Source organism: Hyaena hyaena, unplaced genomic scaffold (assembly GCF_003009895.1).
Source record: "Hyaena hyaena isolate Hyena2069 unplaced genomic scaffold, ASM300989v1 scaffold_21, whole genome shotgun sequence".
In the NCBI taxonomy this organism is placed as follows: domain Eukaryota; kingdom Metazoa; phylum Chordata; class Mammalia; order Carnivora; family Hyaenidae; genus Hyaena; species Hyaena hyaena.
In genome coordinates, this window is record NW_024080653.1 from 852518 (window position 1) to 876677 (window position 24160).

The following is a 24160-nucleotide window of genomic DNA, read 5'->3' on the forward strand; positions in this document are numbered from 1 at the left end:
TAGGTAGGTGCTTGCTCTGCCCTCCTCCCGGGTTTCGGGTAACACCTTGGGAGGATACTGGATAGCGAAGGGCTTTCTTTGAAAGTTCTAGAGCAGCCGTATTTGTAGAACATTGGCCTTATTTGAGTCAGACAAAAGGCCAGGTCACAACCCTGCTTAAACAGAGGGACTCGGAGCCTCCCTCCCCCTCCCCGCTCCACCAAACAGACAGACTCCCAGGGTCTTATGACCCCAGGAGACCATGAATTGAGGCCATTGCTGAGAGGGAGGGCAGCCCCGTAGCCTCGGACCGGGGCTGGGCTCTATCGTTACTCCCAAGGATTGTTTCCCGACTGATGAGTACATTTCATTGTCTTTTCTCCTGTGTCTGTTGGCTCCTTTGTGTATCTTGGCTGCGTCGTGCGTGGCTGTGTGTGGTCGCCTGGGGCCCACCTGCTCGTTGCTTTGGGTGTGGCATCTGCGTGTGTGGCCCGGGCTGCCTCCTGGAATCTGCTGTTTCCTGGGTGTTCCTGGCCGGGCTCCGTGCCTTGTGCCCACCTGAAGAAGGGATCGGGGAGGTGCTGGAGAAGGAAGACTGCATGCAGGCCCTGAGTGGCCAGATCTTCATGGGCATGGTGTCCTCCCAGTACCAGGCCCGGTTGGACATCGTGCGCCTCATCGATGGGCTGGTCAACGCCTGCATCCGCTTCGTCTACTTCTCTTTGGAGGATGAGCTCAAAAGCAAGGTGGGGGGAGCCATCCCCCTCTGCCACCCCTGATCCTTTCTCCCCTGGGCTCGTGGGCCCATCTGTTCATTACCATCTGCCTTTTGCAGGTGTTTGCGGAAAAGATGGGCTTGGAGACAGGTTGGAACTGCCATATCTCTCTCACACCCAACGGGGACATGCCTGGCTCCGAGATCCCCCCCTCCAGCCCCAGCCATGCTGGCTCCCTGCATGATGACCTGAATCAGGGTAAGGGCGAAGGTTTGTGGTGGGGACGACGTGGGTGTGGGCAGTTCTTGCCCGGGAGCTGCTGCTAGAAAGAGCCAAAGATCCTTCCCGATAAGTACATTCCCTCGGAAAATGGCTCTCATCTTCCCTGCGGTAACAACAGTTGACAGTGAAGGAGAGGAGACCTGGAAGTGGGAAGTTCTTTGCCATCTTCAGGGCAAGGAAAGGCCCCCAGAAAGGTTGACTCCAAGGTGAGGGACAGGGTTTCATCTCCACAGTGTCCCGAGATGACGCGGAAGGGCTCCTTCTGATGGAGGAGGAGGGTCACTCCGACCTCATTAGTTTCCAGCCGACAGACAGCGACCTCCCCAGCTTCCTGGAGGACTGCAACCGGGTATGATGGCAGGGTCTGTGCCCCTCCACCCCCAGAGGTAGCTGAATGGCCGGTCCCAAGAAGGGGGGCAGGGAGGGTTGGGCCCTTCTCCCCGATCCCGAGGCTACTGGCATCTCTGCTGTCTCCAGGCCAAGCTGCCCCGAGGCATCCACCAGGTGCGTCCTCACCTGCAAAACATTGACAATGTGCCCCTGCTGGTGCCCCTGTTCACCGACTGTACCCCCGAGAGTGAGTACTGTAGGCTCACAGTCTGGGCTGGACGAGCCGGGGAATCCAGGGGGCTGGAGCTGTGGGTGTGCCCATTCTAGGGAGTCAGAAATGACTCATTCCGTGATATTCATGCTCCTTGGGGGTAGGATTGTCCCAAAGAGGGGCCTGCTTCCCTTCTCTCCTGTTCTCCTGCCATGTGGGTCTCTGCCCAGAGCCTCACATAGGGCTCTGCCTGCCTGACTCTTGTGCCCCCCGACTGCCCCTTCCCACCCCCCAGCCATGTGTGAGATGATCAAGATCATGCAGGAATATGGGGAGGTGACCTGCTGCCTGGGCAGCTCTGCCAACCTCCGGAACAGCTGCCTTTTCCTCCAGAGCGACATCAGGTGAGGACGATACCCTGGAGCCGGGGCTTACATGGGGCTGGGGCATGTTCCACGGCCGATCTTACCCGGATGGGGACCGAGGGACCTGGACATGGTAGAGAGAGAGGGAGCAGGTGCTTGCCTACTCCCGTGGGAGACGGGGTCTTTGTGGAGTGTCGCTGAGGGGTATGCTTTCCCCTTGTGCCGAGCAGCATTGCCCTGGATCCCCTGTACCCATCCCGCTGCTCCTGGGAGACCTTTGGCTACGCCACCAGCACCAGCATGGCCCAGGCTTCGGATGGCCTCTCTCCCCTGCAGCTCTCAGGGCAGCTCAACAGCCTGCCTTGCTCCCTGACCTTTCGCCAGGAAGAGACCATCAGCATCATCCGGCTCATTGAGCAGGTGGGGGCTCGGGCAGGCGGAGGGGGCAGGGATGTGGGGCCTGCGGGGGGTGGGGAGTGGGGACCCAGGACCCACCTGGGCTCCCAGGGGCAGATTCACCTCCAAGAGAGGCTTTCCCGGGCACTTTTATTTGCCTCCACCCTTTCCTAGCAGGAGCATCTGGGCATCTGGCTCTTGGCTGAGATTTGTCAGCTGTAGGCCCGGCCACAATCTGTCCCTCCCGGTCCCTAGGCTCGGCACGCCACCTACGGCATTCGCAAGTGCTTCCTCTTCCTGCTACAATGCCAGTTGACTCTCGTGGTCATTCAGGTGAGGTGGGGTCTGTAGAGGCCTTGCCCCTCCCCCACCTGCTCCTCCACCCAGGGCCAGTTGAGGGTGGGGTGGCAGGTCGGGGGGGATGCAGCACAGCCTAGGGGCCCGCTAGCCTCTAGTGGAACCCCTGGGCTTTTGAAGATGACCCCGTCAGCAAAATAGTGGCCCCTGGGGCCCCAGCTCCTCTGGGCACCTGTCTGGGCACAGGGCCGGGCAGCCCTGGGGCTCCAGGCTTCCCACTATTTGCTAGAATCTAATCATGCTTCCTGGGCTCTCCTGTTTCAGTTCCTCTCTTGCCTGGTTCAGCTGCCACCGCTGCTGAGTACCACTGACATCCTGTGGCTGTCCTGCTTTTGTTACCCTCTGCTCAGGTAAGAGTCACACTGCCCTTCTGTGCCCAGGCAGGCAGAGTCGGGATGTCACCAAGCGGCCCTGGGAGTCCAGGTTCTGTGAGACCCGCTCAGTGGTCACATCTCCTGGCGCCGGAGGCACTGGGGGGGAGGGGGGCTCCTTCTCCCTCGTCTTATCCCATCTCCTCCCAGACCTGCCCTCACTCCCCAAAACTCCCGAAAGGCCACCTGTGTGGGAATTGGGGTACAAAGGTCGCAGTCGCCACGCTTCACCCAGTCCCTGCTTTTCAGCATCTCCCTGCTGGGGAAGCCCCCGCATAGCTCTATCATGTCTATGGCCACAGGGAAGAACCTTCAGTCCATTCCTAAGAAGGTAAGCAATGTGGAGCCTGTAAGCCTGGGCCGTTCCTGAGATACGTGTGTGGGGGTGGGGGGGGTGGGGACGGAGCCTCAGGGGAGAGATAGCCTTTCCTTAGAGATGTGTGTGAGAGACATGCATGCGTGCGTGCATATGTGTGTGTGTGTGTGTGTGAGACAGAGCCTCGGGGGAGAGATGGCCTTTCCTTAGAGACGTGTGTGAGAGATGTGCATGTGTGCGTGCATGCGTGCATGCGTGTGTGTGTGTGTGTGTGTGTGTGTGTGTGTGTGTGTGAGGCGGAGCCTCGGGGGAGAGACAGAGGCTTCTGTCAGAGCTTGCCTCCAGCCGAAGGGGAGGTGGTGGTGTGGAGCTGGGAAGGGTCCTCTGCCTCTGGGCCCGCCGTTTCCTGGAGAGCCCGCTGAGCCTGGTGCCGGAGGGGCCGCTGCTGCGCGAGTGACAGGCCTCCCTTTTCTCTGCAGACCCAGCACTACTTCCTGCTCTGCTTCTTGCTCAAATTCAGCCTCACCGTCAGCTCGTGCCTCATCTGCTTCGGCTTCACGCTGCAGAGCTTCTGTGACAGCTCCCGGGCCCGCAACCTCACCAACTGCTCCTCCATCATGCTGAGCAGGTGGGTCCTGAGCCAGCCCCTCCCCCCACCCCTTTCCCGGGGGCCCGGCGGGCACTGAGGCCACCCCTTGCTTTGGCAGTCATGCCGACACAGCTCCAGCCTGGTTTGACGACTTTGCCAACGGGCTGCTGACGGCCCAGAAGCTCACCGCGGCCCTGATCGTCCTGCACACGGGTGAGGGGCTCCCAGGGAGGAGCCGGTGGTGGCTGGTGGGGCACAGGGGGCAAGGCCTTCGGCCGGTGGGAAGTCTGACAACCCCCTTCACTGACCCTGTTTTCTCCAGTCTTCATTTCTATCACCCACGTGCATCGCACTAAGCCCCTGTGGAGAAAGAGCCCCTTGACCAACCTCTGGTGGGCCGTGACGGTGCCCGTGGTGTGAGTATCTCCGGATGGAGGTGGGGGAGGGGCAGGGGACTTTGGCAAGACTAGGGCTTGAAGGTAGGAGTTGAGCCAGGGGTTGAATGCTGTCCCCCTTGAGCTACTCGTCGTGGGAAAAGCCAGGCGGGAGGCAAGAAGAGCCAAGTTCACGCAGGGCTGTCCCTGCCTCCTGCAGCCTGTTGGGGCAGGTGGTCCAGACGGCCGTGGACCTGCAGCTGTGGACGCACAGGGACAGCCGTGTCCACTTTGGCCTGGAGGACGTGCCCCTGCTGACGTGGCTCCTGGGCTGCCTCTCCCTGGTCCTTGTGGTGGTCACCAATGAGATCGTGAAGCTGCATGAGATTCGGTGAGCCACCAACTGGGCCCTCCCTCTGGGGTCAGGCGCGTTCCCTAAGCCTGTCACCTCCTGGGCACTGTTCCCCAACTTGCCCTCTGCCTGGACTTCCCTCCTCTGGGGTCCTGCCGTTTGCGGCCAGGGGTTCTGCTCTAACCTGTGCTTTCGTCTCCTGCCCCACCAGGGTCCGGGTTCGCTACCAGAAGCGACAGAAACTGCAGTTTGAAACGAAGCTGGGCATGAACTCCCCTTTCTGAGCCATTGGCCACAGTGGCCATAGCTGCCCTGGCCCTGGGGTAAAGCCAGACCAGTTCCTGAGTCTGGGGAGTTGGTATCGTGAAGGTTTCAGGGTTTCCTCTCGTGCCCCTGGCACTGCAGGCCCAGCTCCGTGTCAGAGCCAGCTGTCATCCTGACGCCCGGGGCTTACTGTGGAGGAGCTGGTGAGCCGTGGCCTCGGCATCAGGACAGTCTGGTCTTGAATGTATGATCTAGTGCACTTAGTAGAGGGGCCCTTAGCCCCCTCCACCCGTGGGCTGCACCCCTTTCGGGGCTCTTAACCCAGGGCCCTCTGCTCTTGGGTCCCCGGGCAGAGCCATGACCCGTGGGGCCAGGATCTCAGCGGCAGCAGCCGTGGGAGGTCCGGACAGGCCACCGTCGAAGGCAGCAGTGGTGGTGCATCCTCCCTGCGCCCCAACCTGTCCTCCTGGGGTAGAGGCCTGGGTGTGGTTGAGTGTTTCCCCTCCCTCCTTCTACGGGGGAGCCTCACGCTCAGACCTGAAGATGAAGACCGCCCCCCCACACTGGCCCTGGCACCTCTTCCTGTGCTGCCTTCAAGCTGGCCTCAAGCCTGAGTCTTGGGGATGCAGCCCAGGGCTCCTCTTAGCCCCCTGCCCTAGTTCTCCTGTGAGAATGTTTTTACTGGTGTATATTTTTTACTGGAAATGAGCCTTTTAGGAATGAATGTAGACTGGTTTGTATTAAAACTTGTAAATTGCTTACGAAAAATCTGTGGCTGGTCCATGAGGCAGCCACTAAGGGGCCCACCCAAGACCTTGGCTGGTGAGGGACCCCCAAAAGGAAGGGGAGGGCCCAAGCCTTCCTCCTTCCATACTGGCTCAACCGACTGAGCCACCCAGGTGTCCCTACCTCCTTCCATACTGGCAAGAGCCCTCAGGTCTGGCTCAGGTGAGAACCCTGGGCCCGGAGGTCCACGGCACAGATCCAAACACACAGCCCGATCACATGGAATGACACTTTCATTGGTGTTAGTTGGGAGAAGAGGTTAATGGTTACAGAGCCAGGGCCTGGGCCAATCCAGATCAGGCTGCCAGCCCCGAGGTGGACAGTGGGCACTCTTGCTGTGGTCCGAAGCCCCTTCCCCTGTGTCCTCTCAGGTGGTTATAGATAGAATAAATTCCATTTAAAATATATGCATTTCTCTCTGCTTAAAAAATAACATTTACAGTTGAAAAAGTTTGGACTTTGGGGATCTGTTCATCCCCCCGCCCCCACGCCCATCAGCTGTGCCTCACTGAGGGCAGACAGGGTCAGGGGCAGGGGCTGGCCTGGGCACCGCCATCACCGCTGACAGCAAGCCCCCAGCTGCCTATTTACATGTCCTGTGTACCCCTGTGGGAACTGGGTCAGACACACAGCTTTCAGAGCGCCAGGACGGCACAGCACAGCAGTGTCAGTAGGTCCTCGGCACAGGGTCTTGAGACACCAGAGGTGGTGGCAGAGCGGAGGAGGCTCTTACCAGGGTCCCTGTCCCCAGGGGCAGGGCTGTCTGGTCAGATTACACAGTGGGAGGGCGCCCTGTGGACAGGCACGGTTCGGACAAGTCCCCTGAGCCTGTCATGGAGACCGCCCCCTGGAGCTGCAGTGCTGCCGGGCCCCACTGGCTTGGAGCAGCAGGGGGTACCCTTCTTGGGGGCAAAGGCAACAGACGCCACAGGTCCCAATGGGCACCGCTGAAGGCCGCCAGAGGGTCTCAGTCCAGCATGGCATCCAGCTGGTCGGCCAAGGCATCAAACATGGTGCTGATGTCGTCCAGAATGTGCTTGGTGGAGGTGCCGGGAGGGCTGGAGTGGGGGAAGGATGGCATCAGATCAGAAGGCACCCCACTGGCCCTGGGCGGGCAAGGGGCTGCTCCTGAGCACCTGGCTGGTGCCAGGTACTTCGTGTGCCCCTTGCTTCTCCCAGCCTGCCGGTGCAGCATGTGCTACTGTCCCTGAAGTGAGAGCCCCGGGGCCCAGGAGGAAGTGCTGTGCTCAAGCCCACGTGCCTTTAAGCAGTGGCCCCCAGGATACCCCACAGGCCACATCTGGGAAACTTCAGAACCTGGGCTCCTCCCGTTTTAATAGTGGTCACCCTGGCCCTCAGATCTGTCTGGGGACTGCCCCCCCCCCCCAATTCCCAGGACCCTGGGGAAGAGGATTCAGGAGGAGCTGTTCCTTCACTACAGCCTTCTCCCCCTCCCTGGCCACCCAGCACCCAGCACCCCTCACCCTTCTCGTTCCTCTGTGCCAATGCTCTTCTCTGCGGCCCGTAATGCAGCTGCCAGCGATGAGCTGGTCTGTTCCAGTCTCTGCTGGGCCCGGCCAGGGCCCACGGCTCCAGTGCTCTCGGGCCTGGGAGGGGGCACGGGGCGGGGGCCAAGCCGAGGAGCCAGCTTAGGGCCGGAAAATGCCAGCTGGGTGCAGGCCACAGACACAGGCTTGGGGGCTGTTCCTGTGGAGACAAAAAGGTTGGCCGTGACTTGGCCGGGCTTGATACAACCCTTGTAAACACTGACAACCCCCCCCCCCCCACCCAGACCCTGCCTCGTACCTGCACCTGGCACCTTGATGAGGGCAGCGGGGGAAGCTGGGGGCTCAGTCTCCCCGTGCCGCCGATTCCCCACCGAGGTTTCCAGAGCAGGCCCAGGGCAGGGGGGAGCAAGGGGCTGGGCTGGGGAGCCGGAAGAAAGAGGGGCTGGAGCTCCCTGAGTTGGAAGGCTGCTAGGGTCAGGCCGGGGAGGGCTGGGAGAAGCTGAGGAGGGGGCCTCACTGGGGGGCTGGGAGGGCAGGGGGGTAGAGGGGCTGGGTGTGGCACTGGCCACTCCGAAGGCCAGAAGTGCCGTCTGCAGCGGCTCTCTTTCCCGGCATTTGGGCCTCCGCTTAACAGTGTCTGACTCTGTGAGGTTGAAATCGAGGCCAGCGGGCACAGGCGTCTCCCGGGGTGGGGGGCCAGCTGGCTTCGGCCGCTGTTTGATAGTCAGGTTCCCCTCCTCGGCAAACGGGAGCCCTTCCCCTGAGCTGCCCCGAGATGGGGGTGTCCCCTCAGGTCCTGGCTCCTCCTCCTCTGTGTCCGACACAGGGCCAGCTGGGGCAGGTGGGCTGGGGGGCTCTGAAGGGCCGGTTGGTTCACTTAGCGTTCGCCTTCGGGGCACGGAGGCCCCCTCCTTGGGCCCCGGGCTTCCATCTAGTGGAGGCGGCTCGGTGGTGGGGCCAGAGACAGAGCTGAGGCGTTTAGGGGGTGGGGGTGGGGGGCCTTTGCGCCGGGCACGAAGGGCAAAGGACTGGCTGCGGGGAGCCCCTCGAGCGGGAGTCGGGCTAGGGCTGGTCCGAGCTAGGGCACTGCGTCCGGGTCGCCGAGTGAGGGTGGCGTAGCTCCCCAAGGCACTGCCCACTGGCCCTTCAGCCTCTCCCTCTGCTTCGCCCTCAGTGGGGCCGGGGCGGCTTAGGCTATGGGACCGGCGCTTGGGCCGAGGTGGGTCCGGAGGAGTGGCGGGGGGCCCAGCCAAGTAGGAGAAGGCACGAGGTGCACCAGGCGGTGGCCCTGGGGCTGGGCTGGAGGGTGAGCCCTGGGGATACATAAAAACATAAGGGGGGGGGCCTTGGCCAGGAAGTGGGGAACAAAGCTTAGGGGGTCGTTCTGTGCCCTCTGGAAGGTTCCTCTCCTGTGGGGTGCTGGAGTCTCCACCACTGGGCTGGGGCGCAGGCTGTTCCTGTGAGTGACCGGACCCTCGTGAGCGTGCTCCAATGCTCTCCTGGCTGGGAGAGCGGGCAGGGGGCAGGGGGAGCGGCTCAGGGCCACCCCCAGCCATGGCTGCCTGTAGCTCTGGGCTCAGCTCACTGCCCTGAAAGGTGAGGAGGCGTGGGCCAGCTGCAGCCGGACCGTCCCCATTCTCCAGCCCCTCAATGGCCATCAGCTCTGGGCCTCTGGCTAGACGGCGGCCACCTTCCGCTGGGGCCTCCCCCTGCAGCAGGCCCCGCCGAAGCTCGGCCAGCCGCTTCACTCCCAGCATGAGCTTCTTCTGATGACCTGAGAGGGGACAGTAGAGGCAACAGGGTTAGTGGGGGCTGCAAAGGGTCACCTTAGTTCCTCCTGGACCCCATTCTCCCTTCCGGGCCTGACCCCTGAAATGTCTTAGAGACCCTGGGAGGCACGTGGGGGCCTGGCCAGAAGGCCCCAGCGCAGTCCTCACCGAGCTTGTTGACCCCGATCTCTTGCAGCTCCTCCCAGGTGAGGTCGGCCACCAGCCCCATGGAGTCGTAGCCACTGCTGACCAGCTGCTTGTGGTACTGCGGCAGCCCCAGCGCGCACAGCCACTCCAACAGGTCCACCTGGAAAAGGACCCCAATGGAGCCGGGTCCCCAGCCGGCCCCTCGGCCCCCAAGCCGGGAAGGGCCCACACGGCCACGGCTGAAGGTGGGCGCTGGCGCCAGCCACCTGCTTACCGGGATGTAGTTGGGCAGCCACTCGGCGATGCTGAGCTGAGCGATCTCTGAGGCGATCTTCTTCCTGTGCCCAGGCTTGGTCACCCCGATGGCCGTCAGGTCCTGCCACACAGACCCGGGCCGTTAGGCCCCCTCCGGTACCCACTGGGCCCTCTGCTGCCTTCCTGCTGTGGCACCTACCTCAGGCGTCATGCGGCTGATGGTTGGCACGTCGTAGCCAGCCTGCAGGAAGTGGGCGGTGTAGCCTTCCAGCTGAAACTCACTCAGCCAGTTATGAATGGCCTGTGCGTCCTGTGGCGTGCGGGCAGAGTGAAGTTAACAGAGCGGAGACTCCGGAGGAAGAGCCGAGGCCGGGGCCCACCCGTCAGCCCCAGCCTCCCCTAGGGGCCCGGCCAGAGCAGGGACTTGAGTCCATACCGAGGCCCATCCCACCCCGGGCCTGCAGCCCACTTCCCAGCAGGGAAGTCACACCTTCCCCTCCAGCAGCTGCTCCGGCCTCACGTCCTGGGTGAAGAGCTGTTCCCCAGAGTGGTAGCTGACCAGAGGGCGGTGATTCAGGTTGTCTTCAAGAGGGAGAGAAATGGAATCAGGGGCAGCAGGATGGAGGAGGGCCCGCCCGGGTACCATCTACCCTTCCTACCTGCCAGGGATGGGGGGTGCAGTCCTGGCAACACCTGGTCCTCTCCCGGGGAAGGCAGAGGCTAGAGACAGAACAGGCGCTACTCAGCATGTGGGGGAGCTGACGGCGGGGCGCACGACTCTGCCCCGGCCCTGATGCCCCCTGCCTCCTACCTGAGCGTTCTCAATAAGAAGGCCAGTGCCATGGCCGTTGGTGCCCTCGGAACTCTGCCCGCTGCCGGCACTGCGGATGCTGCCCACGCTGCCCTCGCTGCCCACGCTATTCCTGTCACCTGCTGCAGGGACACAAGCGACGGGGTTGGAGTGCCAGTTGGCCTCACCAACAGCTGACTGGCGGCTTGCCAAGGCTGGACGCCCACCCCGGTGCCCAGCATCACTCTCTGGGAGGATGTACCTGGGCTGTCTGGGCTGAGGCCCACACGCGGGAGCTGGCCATAGGTCAGAGAGTGCAGGGGGTCATCGGCAGGGGGCTGCTGTGTCCGAGAGAAGCCTGGGCGGAGGGGGGTGGGCACCGACGGGAGGCGGGGCGCAAGGACGCCCACTCGCTTGCTGACCACCTCCACGATGCCTGGGGGGAAGTAGCCCACACGGTCCGTGCCCCTCTGGCTCTCGTGGATGTGGCCCTTCCAGCGGCCGTCGGGATGTTGCTCCAGCACCTGGGGCAGAGGGGGCGTGGGAGAGCGTGGCGTCAATCACTTCCTGCACCGAGCAAAGGCAGGCAGCCAGCCCTATAGCTACGATCCAGCTTTTCCTCTTCCCATGAGGAGTTGGCACCCAAGCGCAACCACGGTTCTGCCCTTCCTGGCACCATCCAGCCCAATCCACCTGCACTGGGTCCTCACCGTGATGACATCCCCTGCCCGCACATTGAGAGCAGTGGGATCGTGGAGGTTCCAGAAATCCTTGAGCGCTCGGACCTTCAGGATCCCCGAGGCCTCTGAGAGAAGATGCAGGGCTGGCATCATCTCAGAGTCCTTAGGGTGTCTTCCCGCCCCTCCTGTCCCTTTCACGACCCTCCCCCAGGTTTCTGCTACAGCAGTCCCCAAACCAGCCCCAGGTTAGGGAGTGTGACATCTTGCTCCTGGAACATCGCCCCTGCTCCACTTCCTAGTAATCACTGGAGTGGCTCTGTTCTCTCCCTCCCCTGCCTGCCTCCTCCCCACCACCCCCCAGCTCTGGGCTGGATCTCCCCTCACACACACTCACCCCGCAGCAGCTGCTTGATTTCTCGGCTGGCCTGGGAGGTGGTGAACTGATTCACAATGTCCAGTGCTGTCTGGTTGTACGTGTTCCGAATGTTCACATCCACCCCGCCCTGGGTGCACAGCGTGAGCACACGCTAAGAACTTCGCCTGCCACTCCCCCCAGTGCTCATGAGCACCCAGGACATAAACAGTACCTACTACTTTCAAATTTTACAGATAAAAAAAGGAAGCTCAGAGGTAGGATCAAGGACGAGCTGAAGGTCATTCAGCGAGTGGCCGGTGGAAGTGGGGCTTGAGCCAGGTCTGCCTGCTCTCCAGTCACAAGGCCAGTGCCTACCCAAGCACCACATCGTGGGTGGAGACCCCCTCCTGTGTGGGGGGCGCCCGGGTGCCCACACTTACCTCCAGGAGCAGCCGGACTACCTCGGTCTTGCCATACAGCGCTGCCTCGTGGAGGGCCGTGCCTGTCTTGGTCTGGCGGTTGATCTCGATCCCAGCTCTCAGGAGCTGCCTGTGGAGTATGGGGGTCGGGGGGTGCAGGGTGAGTCACAGGGGTGATGGGGGCAGGAGAGGGAACAGGCTGCTCCAGGCTGGGAGAGTGATCCAGAGCGAGAGTGAAGAGGGCGGCAGGGCACCGAGGGGACATCGCCCATTCCACAGGAAGAGGATGAGGAAGTGGGGGGGGGGGGGCGCCCGGTGGGTACCTGATGACCTCTCTGTGGCCATTCTTGGCAGCCAAGTGCAGGGGCGTGGTGTAGTTGGGGTCACACGGGTCCTTGGCCTCACCCTCCANCCCCCCCCCCCACCCAGACCCTGCCTCGTACCTGCACCTGGCACCTTGATGAGGGCAGCGGGGGAAGCTGGGGGCTCAGTCTCCCCGTGCCGCCGATTCCCCACCGAGGTTTCCAGAGCAGGCCCAGGGCAGGGGGGAGCAAGGGGCTGGGCTGGGGAGCCGGAAGAAAGAGGGGCTGGAGCTCCCTGAGTTGGAAGGCTGCTAGGGTCAGGCCGGGGAGGGCTGGGAGAAGCTGAGGAGGGGGCCTCACTGGGGGGCTGGGAGGGCAGGGGGGTAGAGGGGCTGGGTGTGGCACTGGCCACTCCGAAGGCCAGAAGTGCCGTCTGCAGCGGCTCTCTTTCCCGGCATTTGGGCCTCCGCTTAACAGTGTCTGACTCTGTGAGGTTGAAATCGAGGCCAGCGGGCACAGGCGTCTCCCGGGGTGGGGGGCCAGCTGGCTTCGGCCGCTGTTTGATAGTCAGGTTCCCCTCCTCGGCAAACGGGAGCCCTTCCCCTGAGCTGCCCCGAGATGGGGGTGTCCCCTCAGGTCCTGGCTCCTCCTCCTCTGTGTCCGACACAGGGCCAGCTGGGGCAGGTGGGCTGGGGGGCTCTGAAGGGCCGGTTGGTTCACTTAGCGTTCGCCTTCGGGGCACGGAGGCCCCCTCCTTGGGCCCCGGGCTTCCATCTAGTGGAGGCGGCTCGGTGGTGGGGCCAGAGACAGAGCTGAGGCGTTTAGGGGGTGGGGGTGGGGGGCCTTTGCGCCGGGCACGAAGGGCAAAGGACTGGCTGCGGGGAGCCCCTCGAGCGGGAGTCGGGCTAGGGCTGGTCCGAGCTAGGGCACTGCGTCCGGGTCGCCGAGTGAGGGTGGCGTAGCTCCCCAAGGCACTGCCCACTGGCCCTTCAGCCTCTCCCTCTGCTTCGCCCTCAGTGGGGCCGGGGCGGCTTAGGCTATGGGACCGGCGCTTGGGCCGAGGTGGGTCCGGAGGAGTGGCGGGGGGCCCAGCCAAGTAGGAGAAGGCACGAGGTGCACCAGGCGGTGGCCCTGGGGCTGGGCTGGAGGGTGAGCCCTGGGGATACATAAAAACATAAGGGGGGGGGCCTTGGCCAGGAAGTGGGGAACAAAGCTTAGGGGGTCGTTCTGTGCCCTCTGGAAGGTTCCTCTCCTGTGGGGTGCTGGAGTCTCCACCACTGGGCTGGGGCGCAGGCTGTTCCTGTGAGTGACCGGACCCTCGTGAGCGTGCTCCAATGCTCTCCTGGCTGGGAGAGCGGGCAGGGGGCAGGGGGAGCGGCTCAGGGCCACCCCCAGCCATGGCTGCCTGTAGCTCTGGGCTCAGCTCACTGCCCTGAAAGGTGAGGAGGCGTGGGCCAGCTGCAGCCGGACCGTCCCCATTCTCCAGCCCCTCAATGGCCATCAGCTCTGGGCCTCTGGCTAGACGGCGGCCACCTTCCGCTGGGGCCTCCCCCTGCAGCAGGCCCCGCCGAAGCTCGGCCAGCCGCTTCACTCCCAGCATGAGCTTCTTCTGATGACCTGAGAGGGGACAGTAGAGGCAACAGGGTTAGTGGGGGCTGCAAAGGGTCACCTTAGTTCCTCCTGGACCCCATTCTCCCTTCCGGGCCTGACCCCTGAAATGTCTTAGAGACCCTGGGAGGCACGTGGGGGCCTGGCCAGAAGGCCCCAGCGCAGTCCTCACCGAGCTTGTTGACCCCGATCTCTTGCAGCTCCTCCCAGGTGAGGTCGGCCACCAGCCCCATGGAGTCGTAGCCACTGCTGACCAGCTGCTTGTGGTACTGCGGCAGCCCCAGCGCGCACAGCCACTCCAACAGGTCCACCTGGAAAAGGACCCCAATGGAGCCGGGTCCCCAGCCGGCCCCTCGGCCCCCAAGCCGGGAAGGGCCCACACGGCCACGGCTGAAGGTGGGCGCTGGCGCCAGCCACCTGCTTACCGGGATGTAGTTGGGCAGCCACTCGGCGATGCTGAGCTGAGCGATCTCTGAGGCGATCTTCTTCCTGTGCCCAGGCTTGGTCACCCCGATGGCCGTCAGGTCCTGCCACACAGACCCGGGCCGTTAGGCCCCCTCCGGTACCCACTGGGCCCTCTGCTGCCTTCCTGCTGTGGCACCTACCTCAGGCGTCATGCGGCTGATGGTTGGCACGTCGTAGCCAGCCTGCAGGAAGTGGGCGGTGTAGCCTTCCAGCTGAAACTCACTCAGCCAGTTATGAATGGCCTGTGCGTCCTGTGGCGTGCGGGCAGAGTGAAGTTAACAGAGCGGAGACTCCGGAGGAAGAGCCGAGGCCGGGGCCCACCCGTCAGCCCCAGCCTCCCCTAGGGGCCCGGCCAGAGCAGGGACTTGAGTCCATACCGAGGCCCATCCCACCCCGGGCCTGCAGCCCACTTCCCAGCAGGGAAGTCACACCTTCCCCTCCAGCAGCTGCTCCGGCCTCACGTCCTGGGTGAAGAGCTGTTCCCCAGAGTGGTAGCTGACCAGAGGGCGGTGATTCAGGTTGTCTTCAAGAGGGAGAGAAATGGAATCAGGGGCAGCAGGATGGAGGAGGGCCCGCCCGGGTACCATCTACCCTTCCTACCTGCCAGGGATGGGGGGTGCAGTCCTGGCAACACCTGGTCCTCTCCCGGGGAAGGCAGAGGCTAGAGACAGAACAGGCGCTACTCAGCATGTGGGGGAGCTGACGGCGGGGCGCACGACTCTGCCCCGGCCCTGATGCCCCCTGCCTCCTACCTGAGCGTTCTCAATAAGAAGGCCAGTGCCATGGCCGTTGGTGCCCTCGGAACTCTGCCCGCTGCCGGCACTGCGGATGCTGCCCACGCTGCCCTCGCTGCCCACGCTATTCCTGTCACCTGCTGCAGGGACACAAGCGACGGGGTTGGAGTGCCAGTTGGCCTCACCAACAGCTGACTGGCGGCTTGCCAAGGCTGGACGCCCACCCCGGTGCCCAGCATCACTCTCTGGGAGGATGTACCTGGGCTGTCTGGGCTGAGGCCCACACGCGGGAGCTGGCCATAGGTCAGAGAGTGCAGGGGGTCATCGGCAGGGGGCTGCTGTGTCCGAGAGAAGCCTGGGCGGAGGGGGGTGGGCACCGACGGGAGGCGGGGCGCAAGGACGCCCACTCGCTTGCTGACCACCTCCACGATGCCTGGGGGGAAGTAGCCCACACGGTCCGTGCCCCTCTGGCTCTCGTGGATGTGGCCCTTCCAGCGGCCGTCGGGATGTTGCTCCAGCACCTGGGGCAGAGGGGGCGTGGGAGAGCGTGGCGTCAATCACTTCCTGCACCGAGCAAAGGCAGGCAGCCAGCCCTATAGCTACGATCCAGCTTTTCCTCTTCCCATGAGGAGTTGGCACCCAAGCGCAACCACGGTTCTGCCCTTCCTGGCACCATCCAGCCCAATCCACCTGCACTGGGTCCTCACCGTGATGACATCCCCTGCCCGCACATTGAGAGCAGTGGGATCGTGGAGGTTCCAGAAATCCTTGAGCGCTCGGACCTTCAGGATCCCCGAGGCCTCTGAGAGAAGATGCAGGGCTGGCATCATCTCAGAGTCCTTAGGGTGTCTTCCCGCCCCTCCTGTCCCTTTCACGACCCTCCCCCAGGTTTCTGCTACAGCAGTCCCCAAACCAGCCCCAGGTTAGGGAGTGTGACATCTTGCTCCTGGAACATCGCCCCTGCTCCACTTCCTAGTAATCACTGGAGTGGCTCTGTTCTCTCCCTCCCCTGCCTGCCTCCTCCCCACCACCCCCCAGCTCTGGGCTGGATCTCCCCTCACACACACTCACCCCGCAGCAGCTGCTTGATTTCTCGGCTGGCCTGGGAGGTGGTGAACTGATTCACAATGTCCAGTGCTGTCTGGTTGTACGTGTTCCGAATGTTCACATCCACCCCGCCCTGGGTGCACAGCGTGAGCACACGCTAAGAACTTCGCCTGCCACTCCCCCCAGTGCTCATGAGCACCCAGGACATAAACAGTACCTACTACTTTCAAATTTTACAGATAAAAAAAGGAAGCTCAGAGGTAGGATCAAGGACGAGCTGAAGGTCATTCAGCGAGTGGCCGGTGGAAGTGGGGCTTGAGCCAGGTCTGCCTGCTCTCCAGTCACAAGGCCAGTGCCTACCCAAGCACCACATCGTGGGTGGAGACCCCCTCCTGTGTGGGGGGCGCCCGGGTGCCCACACTTACCTCCAGGAGCAGCCGGACTACCTCGGTCTTGCCATACAGCGCTGCCTCGTGGAGGGCCGTGCCTGTCTTGGTCTGGCGGTTGATCTCGATCCCAGCTCTCAGGAGCTGCCTGTGGAGTATGGGGGTCGGGGGGTGCAGGGTGAGTCACAGGGGTGATGGGGGCAGGAGAGGGAACAGGCTGCTCCAGGCTGGGAGAGTGATCCAGAGCGAGAGTGAAGAGGGCGGCAGGGCACCGAGGGGACATCGCCCATTCCACAGGAGGGGGGGGGGGGGGGGGGGGGGGGGGGGGGGGGGCGCCCAGTGGGTACCTGATGACCTCTCTGTGGCCATTCTTGGCAGCCAAGTGCAGGGGCGTGGTGTAGTTGGGGTCACACGGGTCCTTGGCCTCACCCTCCAGCAGCGCCACGCACAAGTGACTGTTCAGTAGCAGCTGGGCCACCTGCGGCAACCAGCACCCAGGTAGGGCTTCCTTCCGAGACCCCGCGGGTGCCCGCGCCCTAGCACCCTAAGGGCTGCCGGACTCACCTTGAGCCGCCCAAACTCGCAGGCCAGATCCAGGGGTGTCTTCTTTGCCTTGTTGACCAGGCACGGGTTGGACTGATGCTGGAGGAGCATTTCTGACTGGAGTGGAGGGAGGGGAGGGAGGCGTCTGGCCTGGCCTGCTTACGGCCCGCCCCCACGCCCCCTGCCCGCCCCCCTCCAGCGCCCCTGCAGGCAAACAGGCTCTCGTACCACTTCATAGTGTCCGTACTGGGCAGCCAGATGCAGTGGGATCTGCCCATCCAGCGAGGCGGCGTTGACGGCCGCTGAGGCCCGCAGCAGCAGCCTCACCGGCTCCAGCCGGCCCTGCCAGGCTGCGTAGTGCAGGGGGCGCATGCCTGCAGGAGGGAAGGCGGCTCAGGTCCCCGGGTGCGCTGGGGTCAGGGGAGGGAACTGAGCACACTGTAGGGCCTCCCTGGCTGGGGGGGAGACAGACCCAAGGGAAAGGATGCTGCTCTGGTCAGGGAAACATCTGGTTGTATGGGGCTCAAGGCAGAATCCCACCTTGCCCACCATGGGTGGTTCCTCACGACAGGAAGGAAACCTTGGCATCCTCATCTGGATACTGGGGTGTTAGTACCACCCACTACCCCCAGAAGGCTGCGCCAACACGTGTCAGCATTGCTAGGGTGTAGCAGGAGCAAACTCTGACCACAGGGTCTGGTGAGGGGACACACCGGGGTCTCACCATTGCTGTCTTTGATGTCCACGGTGGCCTGAGCCTCCAGCAGCAAGGCTATGAGCTCCAGGCTGCCCCCCAAGGCGGCATGGTGGAGAGCAGAGAATCTGAGGTGGTGGGACACAGGGCAGGGGTGTCAGCGAGTAGCCCCCCCAGCCCCCAAATCCGGGTCTTCCGCACCAGACTCATCCCGGAGGCGGGCAGGGGTGAGTTACTTGCCCGCTGTGGCCCCCGCTCCCCCACCCTGCCAGCCCTGCCGTGGGAGCGCAGAGCAGCGGGGCTCCAGCATGAAAGGGCTTAGTGTCTAGGCTGAGAGGCCTGTTTGTCTGGCCTCCCCCCCCAGCCAGCCCAGGGGAGGGGGCCGTGGGAGCAGGAGCCCGAGGGCTCCTACCCTCTGGGGAGAAAAAGGGGGCCTAAGCAGGAATCTGACCCAGGAGGCCCCTCCGAGAGGCACCAGGGCTCCCTCCCCTCACTCGGGGACAGCTCCACAGGCAGCAGGGTGGGCAGAAGCAGAGCTCTCAGCAAATGCCATTCAAGGGCCAAGTTTGAGAGGGGAAGGGACTCTAGGGCCCAGGTCTTTCCCCTTACCCCTCCCCCACCCCACAGCTCTCGAGACTCACCCATCAGCATCCTGGTAGTTGACGTTGAGTCTCTTCGTGGAGCCAAGGAGCTCTAGGGGATCAGAGCAGAAGGCATCAGGACACACTAGAATGATCCGCCCTTACCTGCATCCTAACCGATGCCCCCTCCCCACCCAGGTCCCCAATCCAGCTGACCTCTTGGTGTGCAAGAAAGCACCTGGCCCATGGCCCTTCTGCGATCCTGTCCCTGTGGCTCCCCACCCGGGCTGCTGGCCCATAGGCTCGAGGGCACCCAGTGCAGGGAGCTGCTGCGGCAGTGGCCTGGCTTCCCTGGGCCCCCAGCCCAGCTTGTTTATAGAGCCAAAGGGGGCGGGAAAGGGGGGGGACTGGCATGCCGTGCCCTCAATGGACAGGCCCACGAATGCATGGTTAGCATTCCTGCCTGAAAGGGCCAAGGAGTGTCTCATTGTCCCACTGGGCCGAGGGGGCTGCGAGAGAAAGAAGAGGGGCTCTAGATGCTGGAGGGCTGCAGGGCAGATAGCAGGACTGGGCTCAAGCCCAGGGGCATCCCCGCCTGGAGCGTGGTGAAGAAGGTGGCATCAGATAGAACCTGTACCGTGCCCAGCTCTGCCATGTCCTGGCTGTGGGACCCTGAGCAAGTCACTTAACCCGTCGGGCTTAGTGTCCTCATCTGCAAAATGGGTTGATCACGGAACCGGCTCACCAGGGTCGTGAGGATAATGCCTGACCCTCGTCCGCACGCCAAAGATGGGAGCCGTTGCCCTATTTAGCTCTCGTTACACGTTAGCCATGGTGGCCCACGTGCCGTCCTCCGGCAAAACTGGTACAGTCCCCCCACTGGCTCCTATCAAGGAGATAACTGCTGATTCTACACCCACAGGCTCCCAGCAGACATGTTCATGCCCTGGGCACAGGGCTCTCTACTGGGTGTGGCCAGAGGAGCCAGGGGCACGGGCAGGAGGCTGGTTCATCCCCGTCAGGAATGGTGGGCTCCAGGCACGGGCCAGGGCACAGGAGGGGGCGGTCCTGGATGAGCTTTGGGAGAGGAAGGGGAATGTCTGTCACAGGCGGGCCCCTGCCTCCTGCTGGAACCCACTCTTGCTGGGAAGGAGGAGGCCTGGCTCAACCCAGGCTGGGCAGGGTGCCAAGCATGCTGGTCCAGGCCTGCCCTCCAGGCCCTGGTGGGCCCCTGAATACCCCAGCAAGACAGGGCTTCATTCCAACAGGGAGGATCAACGCAGTGGTGAGGAGTAGGAGATGGGGAGAGGGGACAGCTACGTTTAGGGCCGAGCCGCACTAAGCTATGCACTATGCAGAAAAGGTAAATACAGAGCCGGGCAGTGACACGGGGCAGAGGGGGTGGGGGCTGCTGGAAAGAAACACAGGTCTCCCAGCCGTCTCTAGGCCCCTTGGAAAGTCGTGGTCACACAGAGCCATTCAGGGCAACGGAAAGGAAAGGGGCTTTAGAAGCAGGAAGCAGGTGGTTCAAATTCTCCCCCTTACTGGCTGTGCGACCTTGGCCAGCCAGGGCGCCTCTCCGAACTTCTGCGGTGAAGACAACGAGGTCAGCGGGGAGGACGCGCAAAAAGTCCCTCCAGCTGCTGCCAGCCTAGACAGTCCGGAATGGGGCCGCTCAGTGGGGAGATACAACCCCTCCGGGGAGTGGCAGCACAATATGACAGGAGGGACAGGAACGGGAGCAGGGCCAGGCTGGGTGGCTCTGTTCTTTCCAGAACAATGGCCGGAAAGGCGGTGGGGGAGAGGCTCAGAGTGACTGGGCTTGGGACCTTGGCTGGAGGGCGGAGGGTCCAGGTTCCTGGCGGTCGCTCCAGGCACTTCCCTTGTATCACAATCTTCTTTCCCGGCCCGGCTCTGGGGGTGGAAGGGTCGCTCCTGATTTAGGCTCAGCCAGAGGATGTGAGCTCACTGGGCCACCCTCGGCCCACTCCATTTCCTCTGGCCAGAGAAGGAGACAGCTCAGAAAAGGGAGTAGGGGGGAGGGAGGGAGGGAGGGCAGGGGTAAGGCCAGGGCAGCAGCTCCTCTCTCCTCCCAGCCACCTGCTCCTTTAAGAGGACCTGGGAGGGCAGGGAATGCCAAACTGCCAGTGACCAGATATCAAACGGAGGAGGCTGAGGGAGCACCACTCTTTGGCCAGCCAGAAGGTTCGAGCCACTCACCAGAAGGAAAAAGGGGAGCCCTGACACCTCCCTTTCCATCAGCTGCCTCTGCCTCACTGTGATACGGAGTAGGAGTTCCCAGCCCCCGCTTCTGACAACTGCTTTAGAGTCACCTGGAGACCGCTTTGATTTGCGGAGTCACAAGATCTCTATGATGATTCTCATTCTGAGGAAGAACAGGGAGTCTTTCAGAACAATCACTGGGTAATTCTGAAGGGCAGCTGAGTGCAGGTGCAGAGGAGAGGACAGGGACCCTGATTTGCCACATAATGGCTGTGTGACCTTGGGCAAATCACTAACCCTCTCTGAGCGTCAGTTCCCTTATCTGTAAGGTAGATGCAGAAATACCCATCTGACGGGGAATTGAGGGATTACATCTCGTAAACTGTAGGGTCTGCAAACGTCACCTTGTGATCTCCTTTTTGCACCGGATTTCCCAGCTTCTCAGAGGACTAGGAGGGGAGGCTCAGTGCCAGGGCCTCACAAGGAGGCCCAGGACTCTGTCACTCTGTGCCCATGCCTACATTCTGTATAAGTCCCCTTGGGGGCTGAGAGAAGGTATCTCTTCCCATAGACATTTTCTCTGGGGCCTAGGGCACCTTCCCAGAGCCTAGGAGCCTGGCCGTGAGGTTCCCGCCACCAGCTTCCAGACCCCACCCACTTGCCCTCCTGAGGGCCTCACGTTGAGGCCCCAGAGCTGTGAGGCCAGCAGCAGCTCAACCAAGGCCCTACTGGGCAGGTCGCCAAAAACAACACAGAGGTGAGGGGAGGAGGGGGTGGGGCTCCCACTCTTGGGCCTCCAGGGCCCTCCGGGGACCTCCTTGGCACCTTCCTTCCATCTGCTCAACCTGTATCTACTTCCCCAGGGCACACAGACCGCTCTCTGCGTGCCTCCCCACCCCCACCCCCAGCCACTATCTCCATCTCCCCATGCCTTGGGTCTCCTGCCTTGGTGTGCAAATGGGTGCACACCCACGTGCACAACTCCCAGGCCCTTCGAATCCATCCTTCTGGCACCCCAAACTCCCTGGTGTGGGTGAGGATAATTAGATGTCTTCACATAGTCTGGGGGCCCCCTTCCTGTGCGCAGGCCCAAGGTGTGTCTTGGGGCTCCAGCCCCAGGACTCTGAGGGAACCTTCCCTCCACCAGCCCCAGTCTGGTGGCAGGGGCTACCTCCTGCCCCTGCTGGTCTAGGAACTCATGACAAGCCCAGTGTCCTCCTGGGACAGCTCAGAGAGCTTGCCCTGAAGCCCAGAGGTCCACTCTCCTTGGGGGCGTGGGGAGGGGAGGGTACCTGAGAGATGGGGCTCAAGTGTGGCTGCCCGTGCATAGAGCCCCCGTAACCCTGTCAAGATGAGAGACCCAGGCTTTGGAGAAACCTCTAGAAAGTTAGCTTTGGGCACACCTTCCCCACCCCCCCACCCCCCACCCCCAGGGGATACAGGCAGATAAATCCAGGGGAAGAGGGCTTTAGCAAGAGCTGAGATAGTGGTGAACTTTGTTTTAAGGCAGTAGAGATGTCTTTTTAAAAGCTATCTTACAGGCATCCCCATTATGCTGACACAAATGCAGAGATGCTGTTGCTAAGTTGGGGGATGGGGTCGGAGCTCTAGCTATTCAGGCTTTCCCAACCCACTGCCAGAAATCTCGTGGCTCCAAAGAACACATCGGAAAAACCACCTGCTAAAGGCAACGCTATGAGGGCAGGAATTTCGGCCTGTTTTGTTCATTGCTGCGGCCCAGTGCGCCTAGAAGAGAGCCTGGCACACATAATAGGCACTCAAAAAAACCTTGAATGAACATATTTTACTTGACAGGTGAGGAAACTGAGGCCCAGAGAAGTTAGGTGATTTGCCTAAGGATACACAGCAAGGGGTGACCCAACTTCCTCTCTGGCTCTCCCACAGAGGCATTCCTTATACAGAATAAGACAGTCTTCCTACTCAAGTCCCCAGATCACAGTGATCCCCAAGCCTCTCTCTGTGGCCTGAGCACTCAGGGGAGGGTCTCAGCTAGACAGTCACCCCACCTAGTACTCACTTGTTTTTGCAGCCTTGACTTTAGCCACCAGTTTCTGCACCCCAGTCACATCTCCATTCTTGACAGCGAGGATCAGGTCCTGTTCACGACCCATTGTGGTCCCTAGGCTGGGATCTGGGGATCGGGAGTCCGGGGCAGAGGCCAGAAACCTTTAGGTCTAAGCCAAGGTCTCAGGGTACCATGCTTTGGCCCTTTGGAGGGCCAGGCGTCCTGGGGGAGTATGTCTGGTGTCCCAGGCAGCGGGCTTCTTGTTAGGCACTGATGGGTACTCCCTCACGGTCTTTCGTGAGCTGCTGCCACAAGCAGGAAAACCGATCTCTGAGGGGGTGGAGGCTGCGTGGAAATCTGGACAGATATCTGCTTGCAGCGTCTGACGGGCCCAGGGCTGGGCTGGGGCTGGGCGCGCCGTTCTTCCCAGTGTGGCTCAGGAGCACCCGCGCCTACCCAGAGAGCAGCCAGCATTCCCTCCGGCCTCGGGCAGCAGCAGTGGACAAATCTCAAGGATCTGGAAAAGGTGCAGTGCCTCTGCCGAAGGCGGGGCCAGGCCTGTAATGGTCCCAGAAGTGGGGCTCAGAAGAAGAGGAAGACAGGGTTTCCAGGGAGCCCCCAAGCCACCCTAGCTGCCTGTTTTGAGTCAAGGAAGGGCCAAGACACTCAAAGCGGGAAGACAGCTGCCAGGCATGAGAGCAGTATTTGGGGGGAGGAGGTGACTTTCTGGGAGGGGGAGGCTGAGTCACTGAGGCCCCAGGGCACCTGGCAGCACCTCAACCTGGGGGCAGGAGGGGCCCTGGCAGCACGACACACTCGACACACTCGGGCAGGCTAGGCCAGCAGCCTGTTCTCCACAGCCTGGGGCTCTGACACCCACAGACAACTGGTGGGCCAGGAGGTGGAGCCTGGAAGGGTCAGGCACAGGCAGACCCGCAGGGGTCACTCCCTGCGGAAGGTGCCTGCCCCCAGACTCCTCCCAACCTAAGCTTTACTGTAATAGCCGGACGGCCTAGCCCCAGGCTCTTTATGAATTCAAAGGGTGGGGTGGAGAGCTTATAGCTCCCCATTTCTGGCCGGGGTCTGCCTGCTGGACAGGGAGGCTTTACAGCACCTGTTGCTGACCCATCCTCACCCCTCCTGCGGGATGACGAAGCAGCTGGATAGAGAACAGAGACAAGAGCTGGAGCACTGTTGGCAAATGGGGCTGCCTGGCCCCCCAAGCCTGAACCTGAGGCCCGGAGCTTCGACTTCGCTGCAGAAAAGCTTACGTCAGTTTTCAGGGGCCAGGAATTTGTTGCCCGAGTTCTGTGGCATGAGACCCGCGCAGGCCTGGGGCCCTAGCTGGGGTCTTCTTACTCCCAGAAACGTCCCAAGTCCAACCCAGATGGCACTTCGGCTCTTGCCCGCAGCCGACATGGGAGGAGGGCGCCCCTGGTAGCGCTTGGGGTCGGGCTGGCTCCCCCGCCCCCCGGAATGCCCGTCCAGCGCCGCGCAAACCCCCAACCCAGCCCAAGCCAGGCCGACCCGGGGAACAAAGCGGCGGGAGCGACCGGGAGAGCCAAGCGACGGAGGGATTGATGCGTGAGGACGGAACACGGGCGCGAGGAGAACGGAAGGAGCAGAGACTAAGGCGCCCGCCGATCGCGAAAGAAAAGTTAGTTTGTGCCCGCCCTCAAAGGTGCTGACCCCCAGCGCAGGCCCCTCAGTCTCACCTCTCCCGGCTGCCCCGCCGGGGGTCCGGCTGGCCCGGCGCGGTCCCTGGCACTCTGGACCGTGGCTCCCACTGCCCCCCTTAGCCCCTTTCTCCTCTCTCTCCTCCTTTTCCAAGGCCGGCTCGGCGCCTCCCGCAGGAAATCCCGCCCCTCCCCCCCTCCCTCCCGCCGGATCGGGAGCGGAGGGACCGTCCCGGCCGCGCAGTCGGACTGTCAGTCAGAGCC

At 62.6% G+C, this 24160-nt stretch overlaps 2 protein-coding genes across 14 annotated transcripts in view; one reads left to right on the forward strand and one right to left on the reverse strand.

The window, feature by feature from the left end:
- Window positions 1-6093, forward strand: part of TMEM94 (transmembrane protein 94) — a 36671-nt gene extending 30578 nt beyond the window's left edge. For 9 of the 11 annotated variants that reach the window (XM_039226254.1, XM_039226253.1, XM_039226252.1 and 6 more), the window contains 14 exons: window positions 544-725; window positions 815-953; window positions 1211-1326; window positions 1455-1554; window positions 1814-1922; window positions 2114-2303; window positions 2535-2612; window positions 2901-2986; window positions 3257-3338; window positions 3803-3951; window positions 4031-4125; window positions 4235-4328; window positions 4507-4677; window positions 4850-6093. In XM_039226254.1, the coding sequence (XP_039082185.1) occupies window positions 544-725; window positions 815-953; window positions 1211-1326; window positions 1455-1554; window positions 1814-1922; window positions 2114-2303; window positions 2535-2612; window positions 2901-2986; window positions 3257-3338; window positions 3803-3951; window positions 4031-4125; window positions 4235-4328; window positions 4507-4677; window positions 4850-4922 (1664 nt within the window). In that variant the 3' untranslated portion in view covers window positions 4923-6093. The remainder of the gene's footprint in view (window positions 1-543; window positions 726-814; window positions 954-1210; window positions 1327-1454; window positions 1555-1813; window positions 1923-2113; window positions 2304-2534; window positions 2613-2900; window positions 2987-3256; window positions 3339-3802; window positions 3952-4030; window positions 4126-4234; window positions 4329-4506; window positions 4678-4849) is intronic. The other 2 variants (XM_039226251.1, XM_039226243.1) reach the window with 1 other exon arrangement.
- Window positions 5904-24050, reverse strand: CASKIN2 (CASK interacting protein 2). Of its 3 annotated transcripts, none has more exons than XM_039226256.1 (21): window positions 23936-24050; window positions 22233-22737; window positions 18032-18083; window positions 17421-17518; window positions 16925-17070; window positions 16718-16813; window positions 16578-16631; window positions 11935-12011; window positions 11633-11741; window positions 11232-11340; window positions 10868-10962; window positions 10420-10681; window positions 10179-10300; window positions 10027-10087; window positions 9858-9949; window positions 9567-9677; window positions 9387-9488; window positions 9134-9272; window positions 7495-8970; window positions 7173-7395; window positions 5904-6746 (listed from the first exon to the last, which is right to left on the reverse strand). In XM_039226256.1, the coding sequence occupies exons 2-21, from the start codon at window positions 22324-22326 to the stop codon at window positions 6656-6658; spliced, it is 3609 nt and encodes a 1202-aa protein (XP_039082187.1). In that variant the 5' UTR covers window positions 22327-22737; window positions 23936-24050; the 3' UTR covers window positions 5904-6655. The 3 variants fall into 3 exon arrangements, with proteins under 3 accessions (XP_039082187.1, XP_039082186.1, XP_039082188.1); XM_039226255.1 differs by having other exon boundaries at window positions 22233-22778; XM_039226257.1 differs by lacking the exon at window positions 23936-24050 and adding an exon at window positions 19801-19885 and having other exon boundaries at window positions 22233-22321.
- Window positions 24051-24160: the final 110 nt, after the last annotated feature.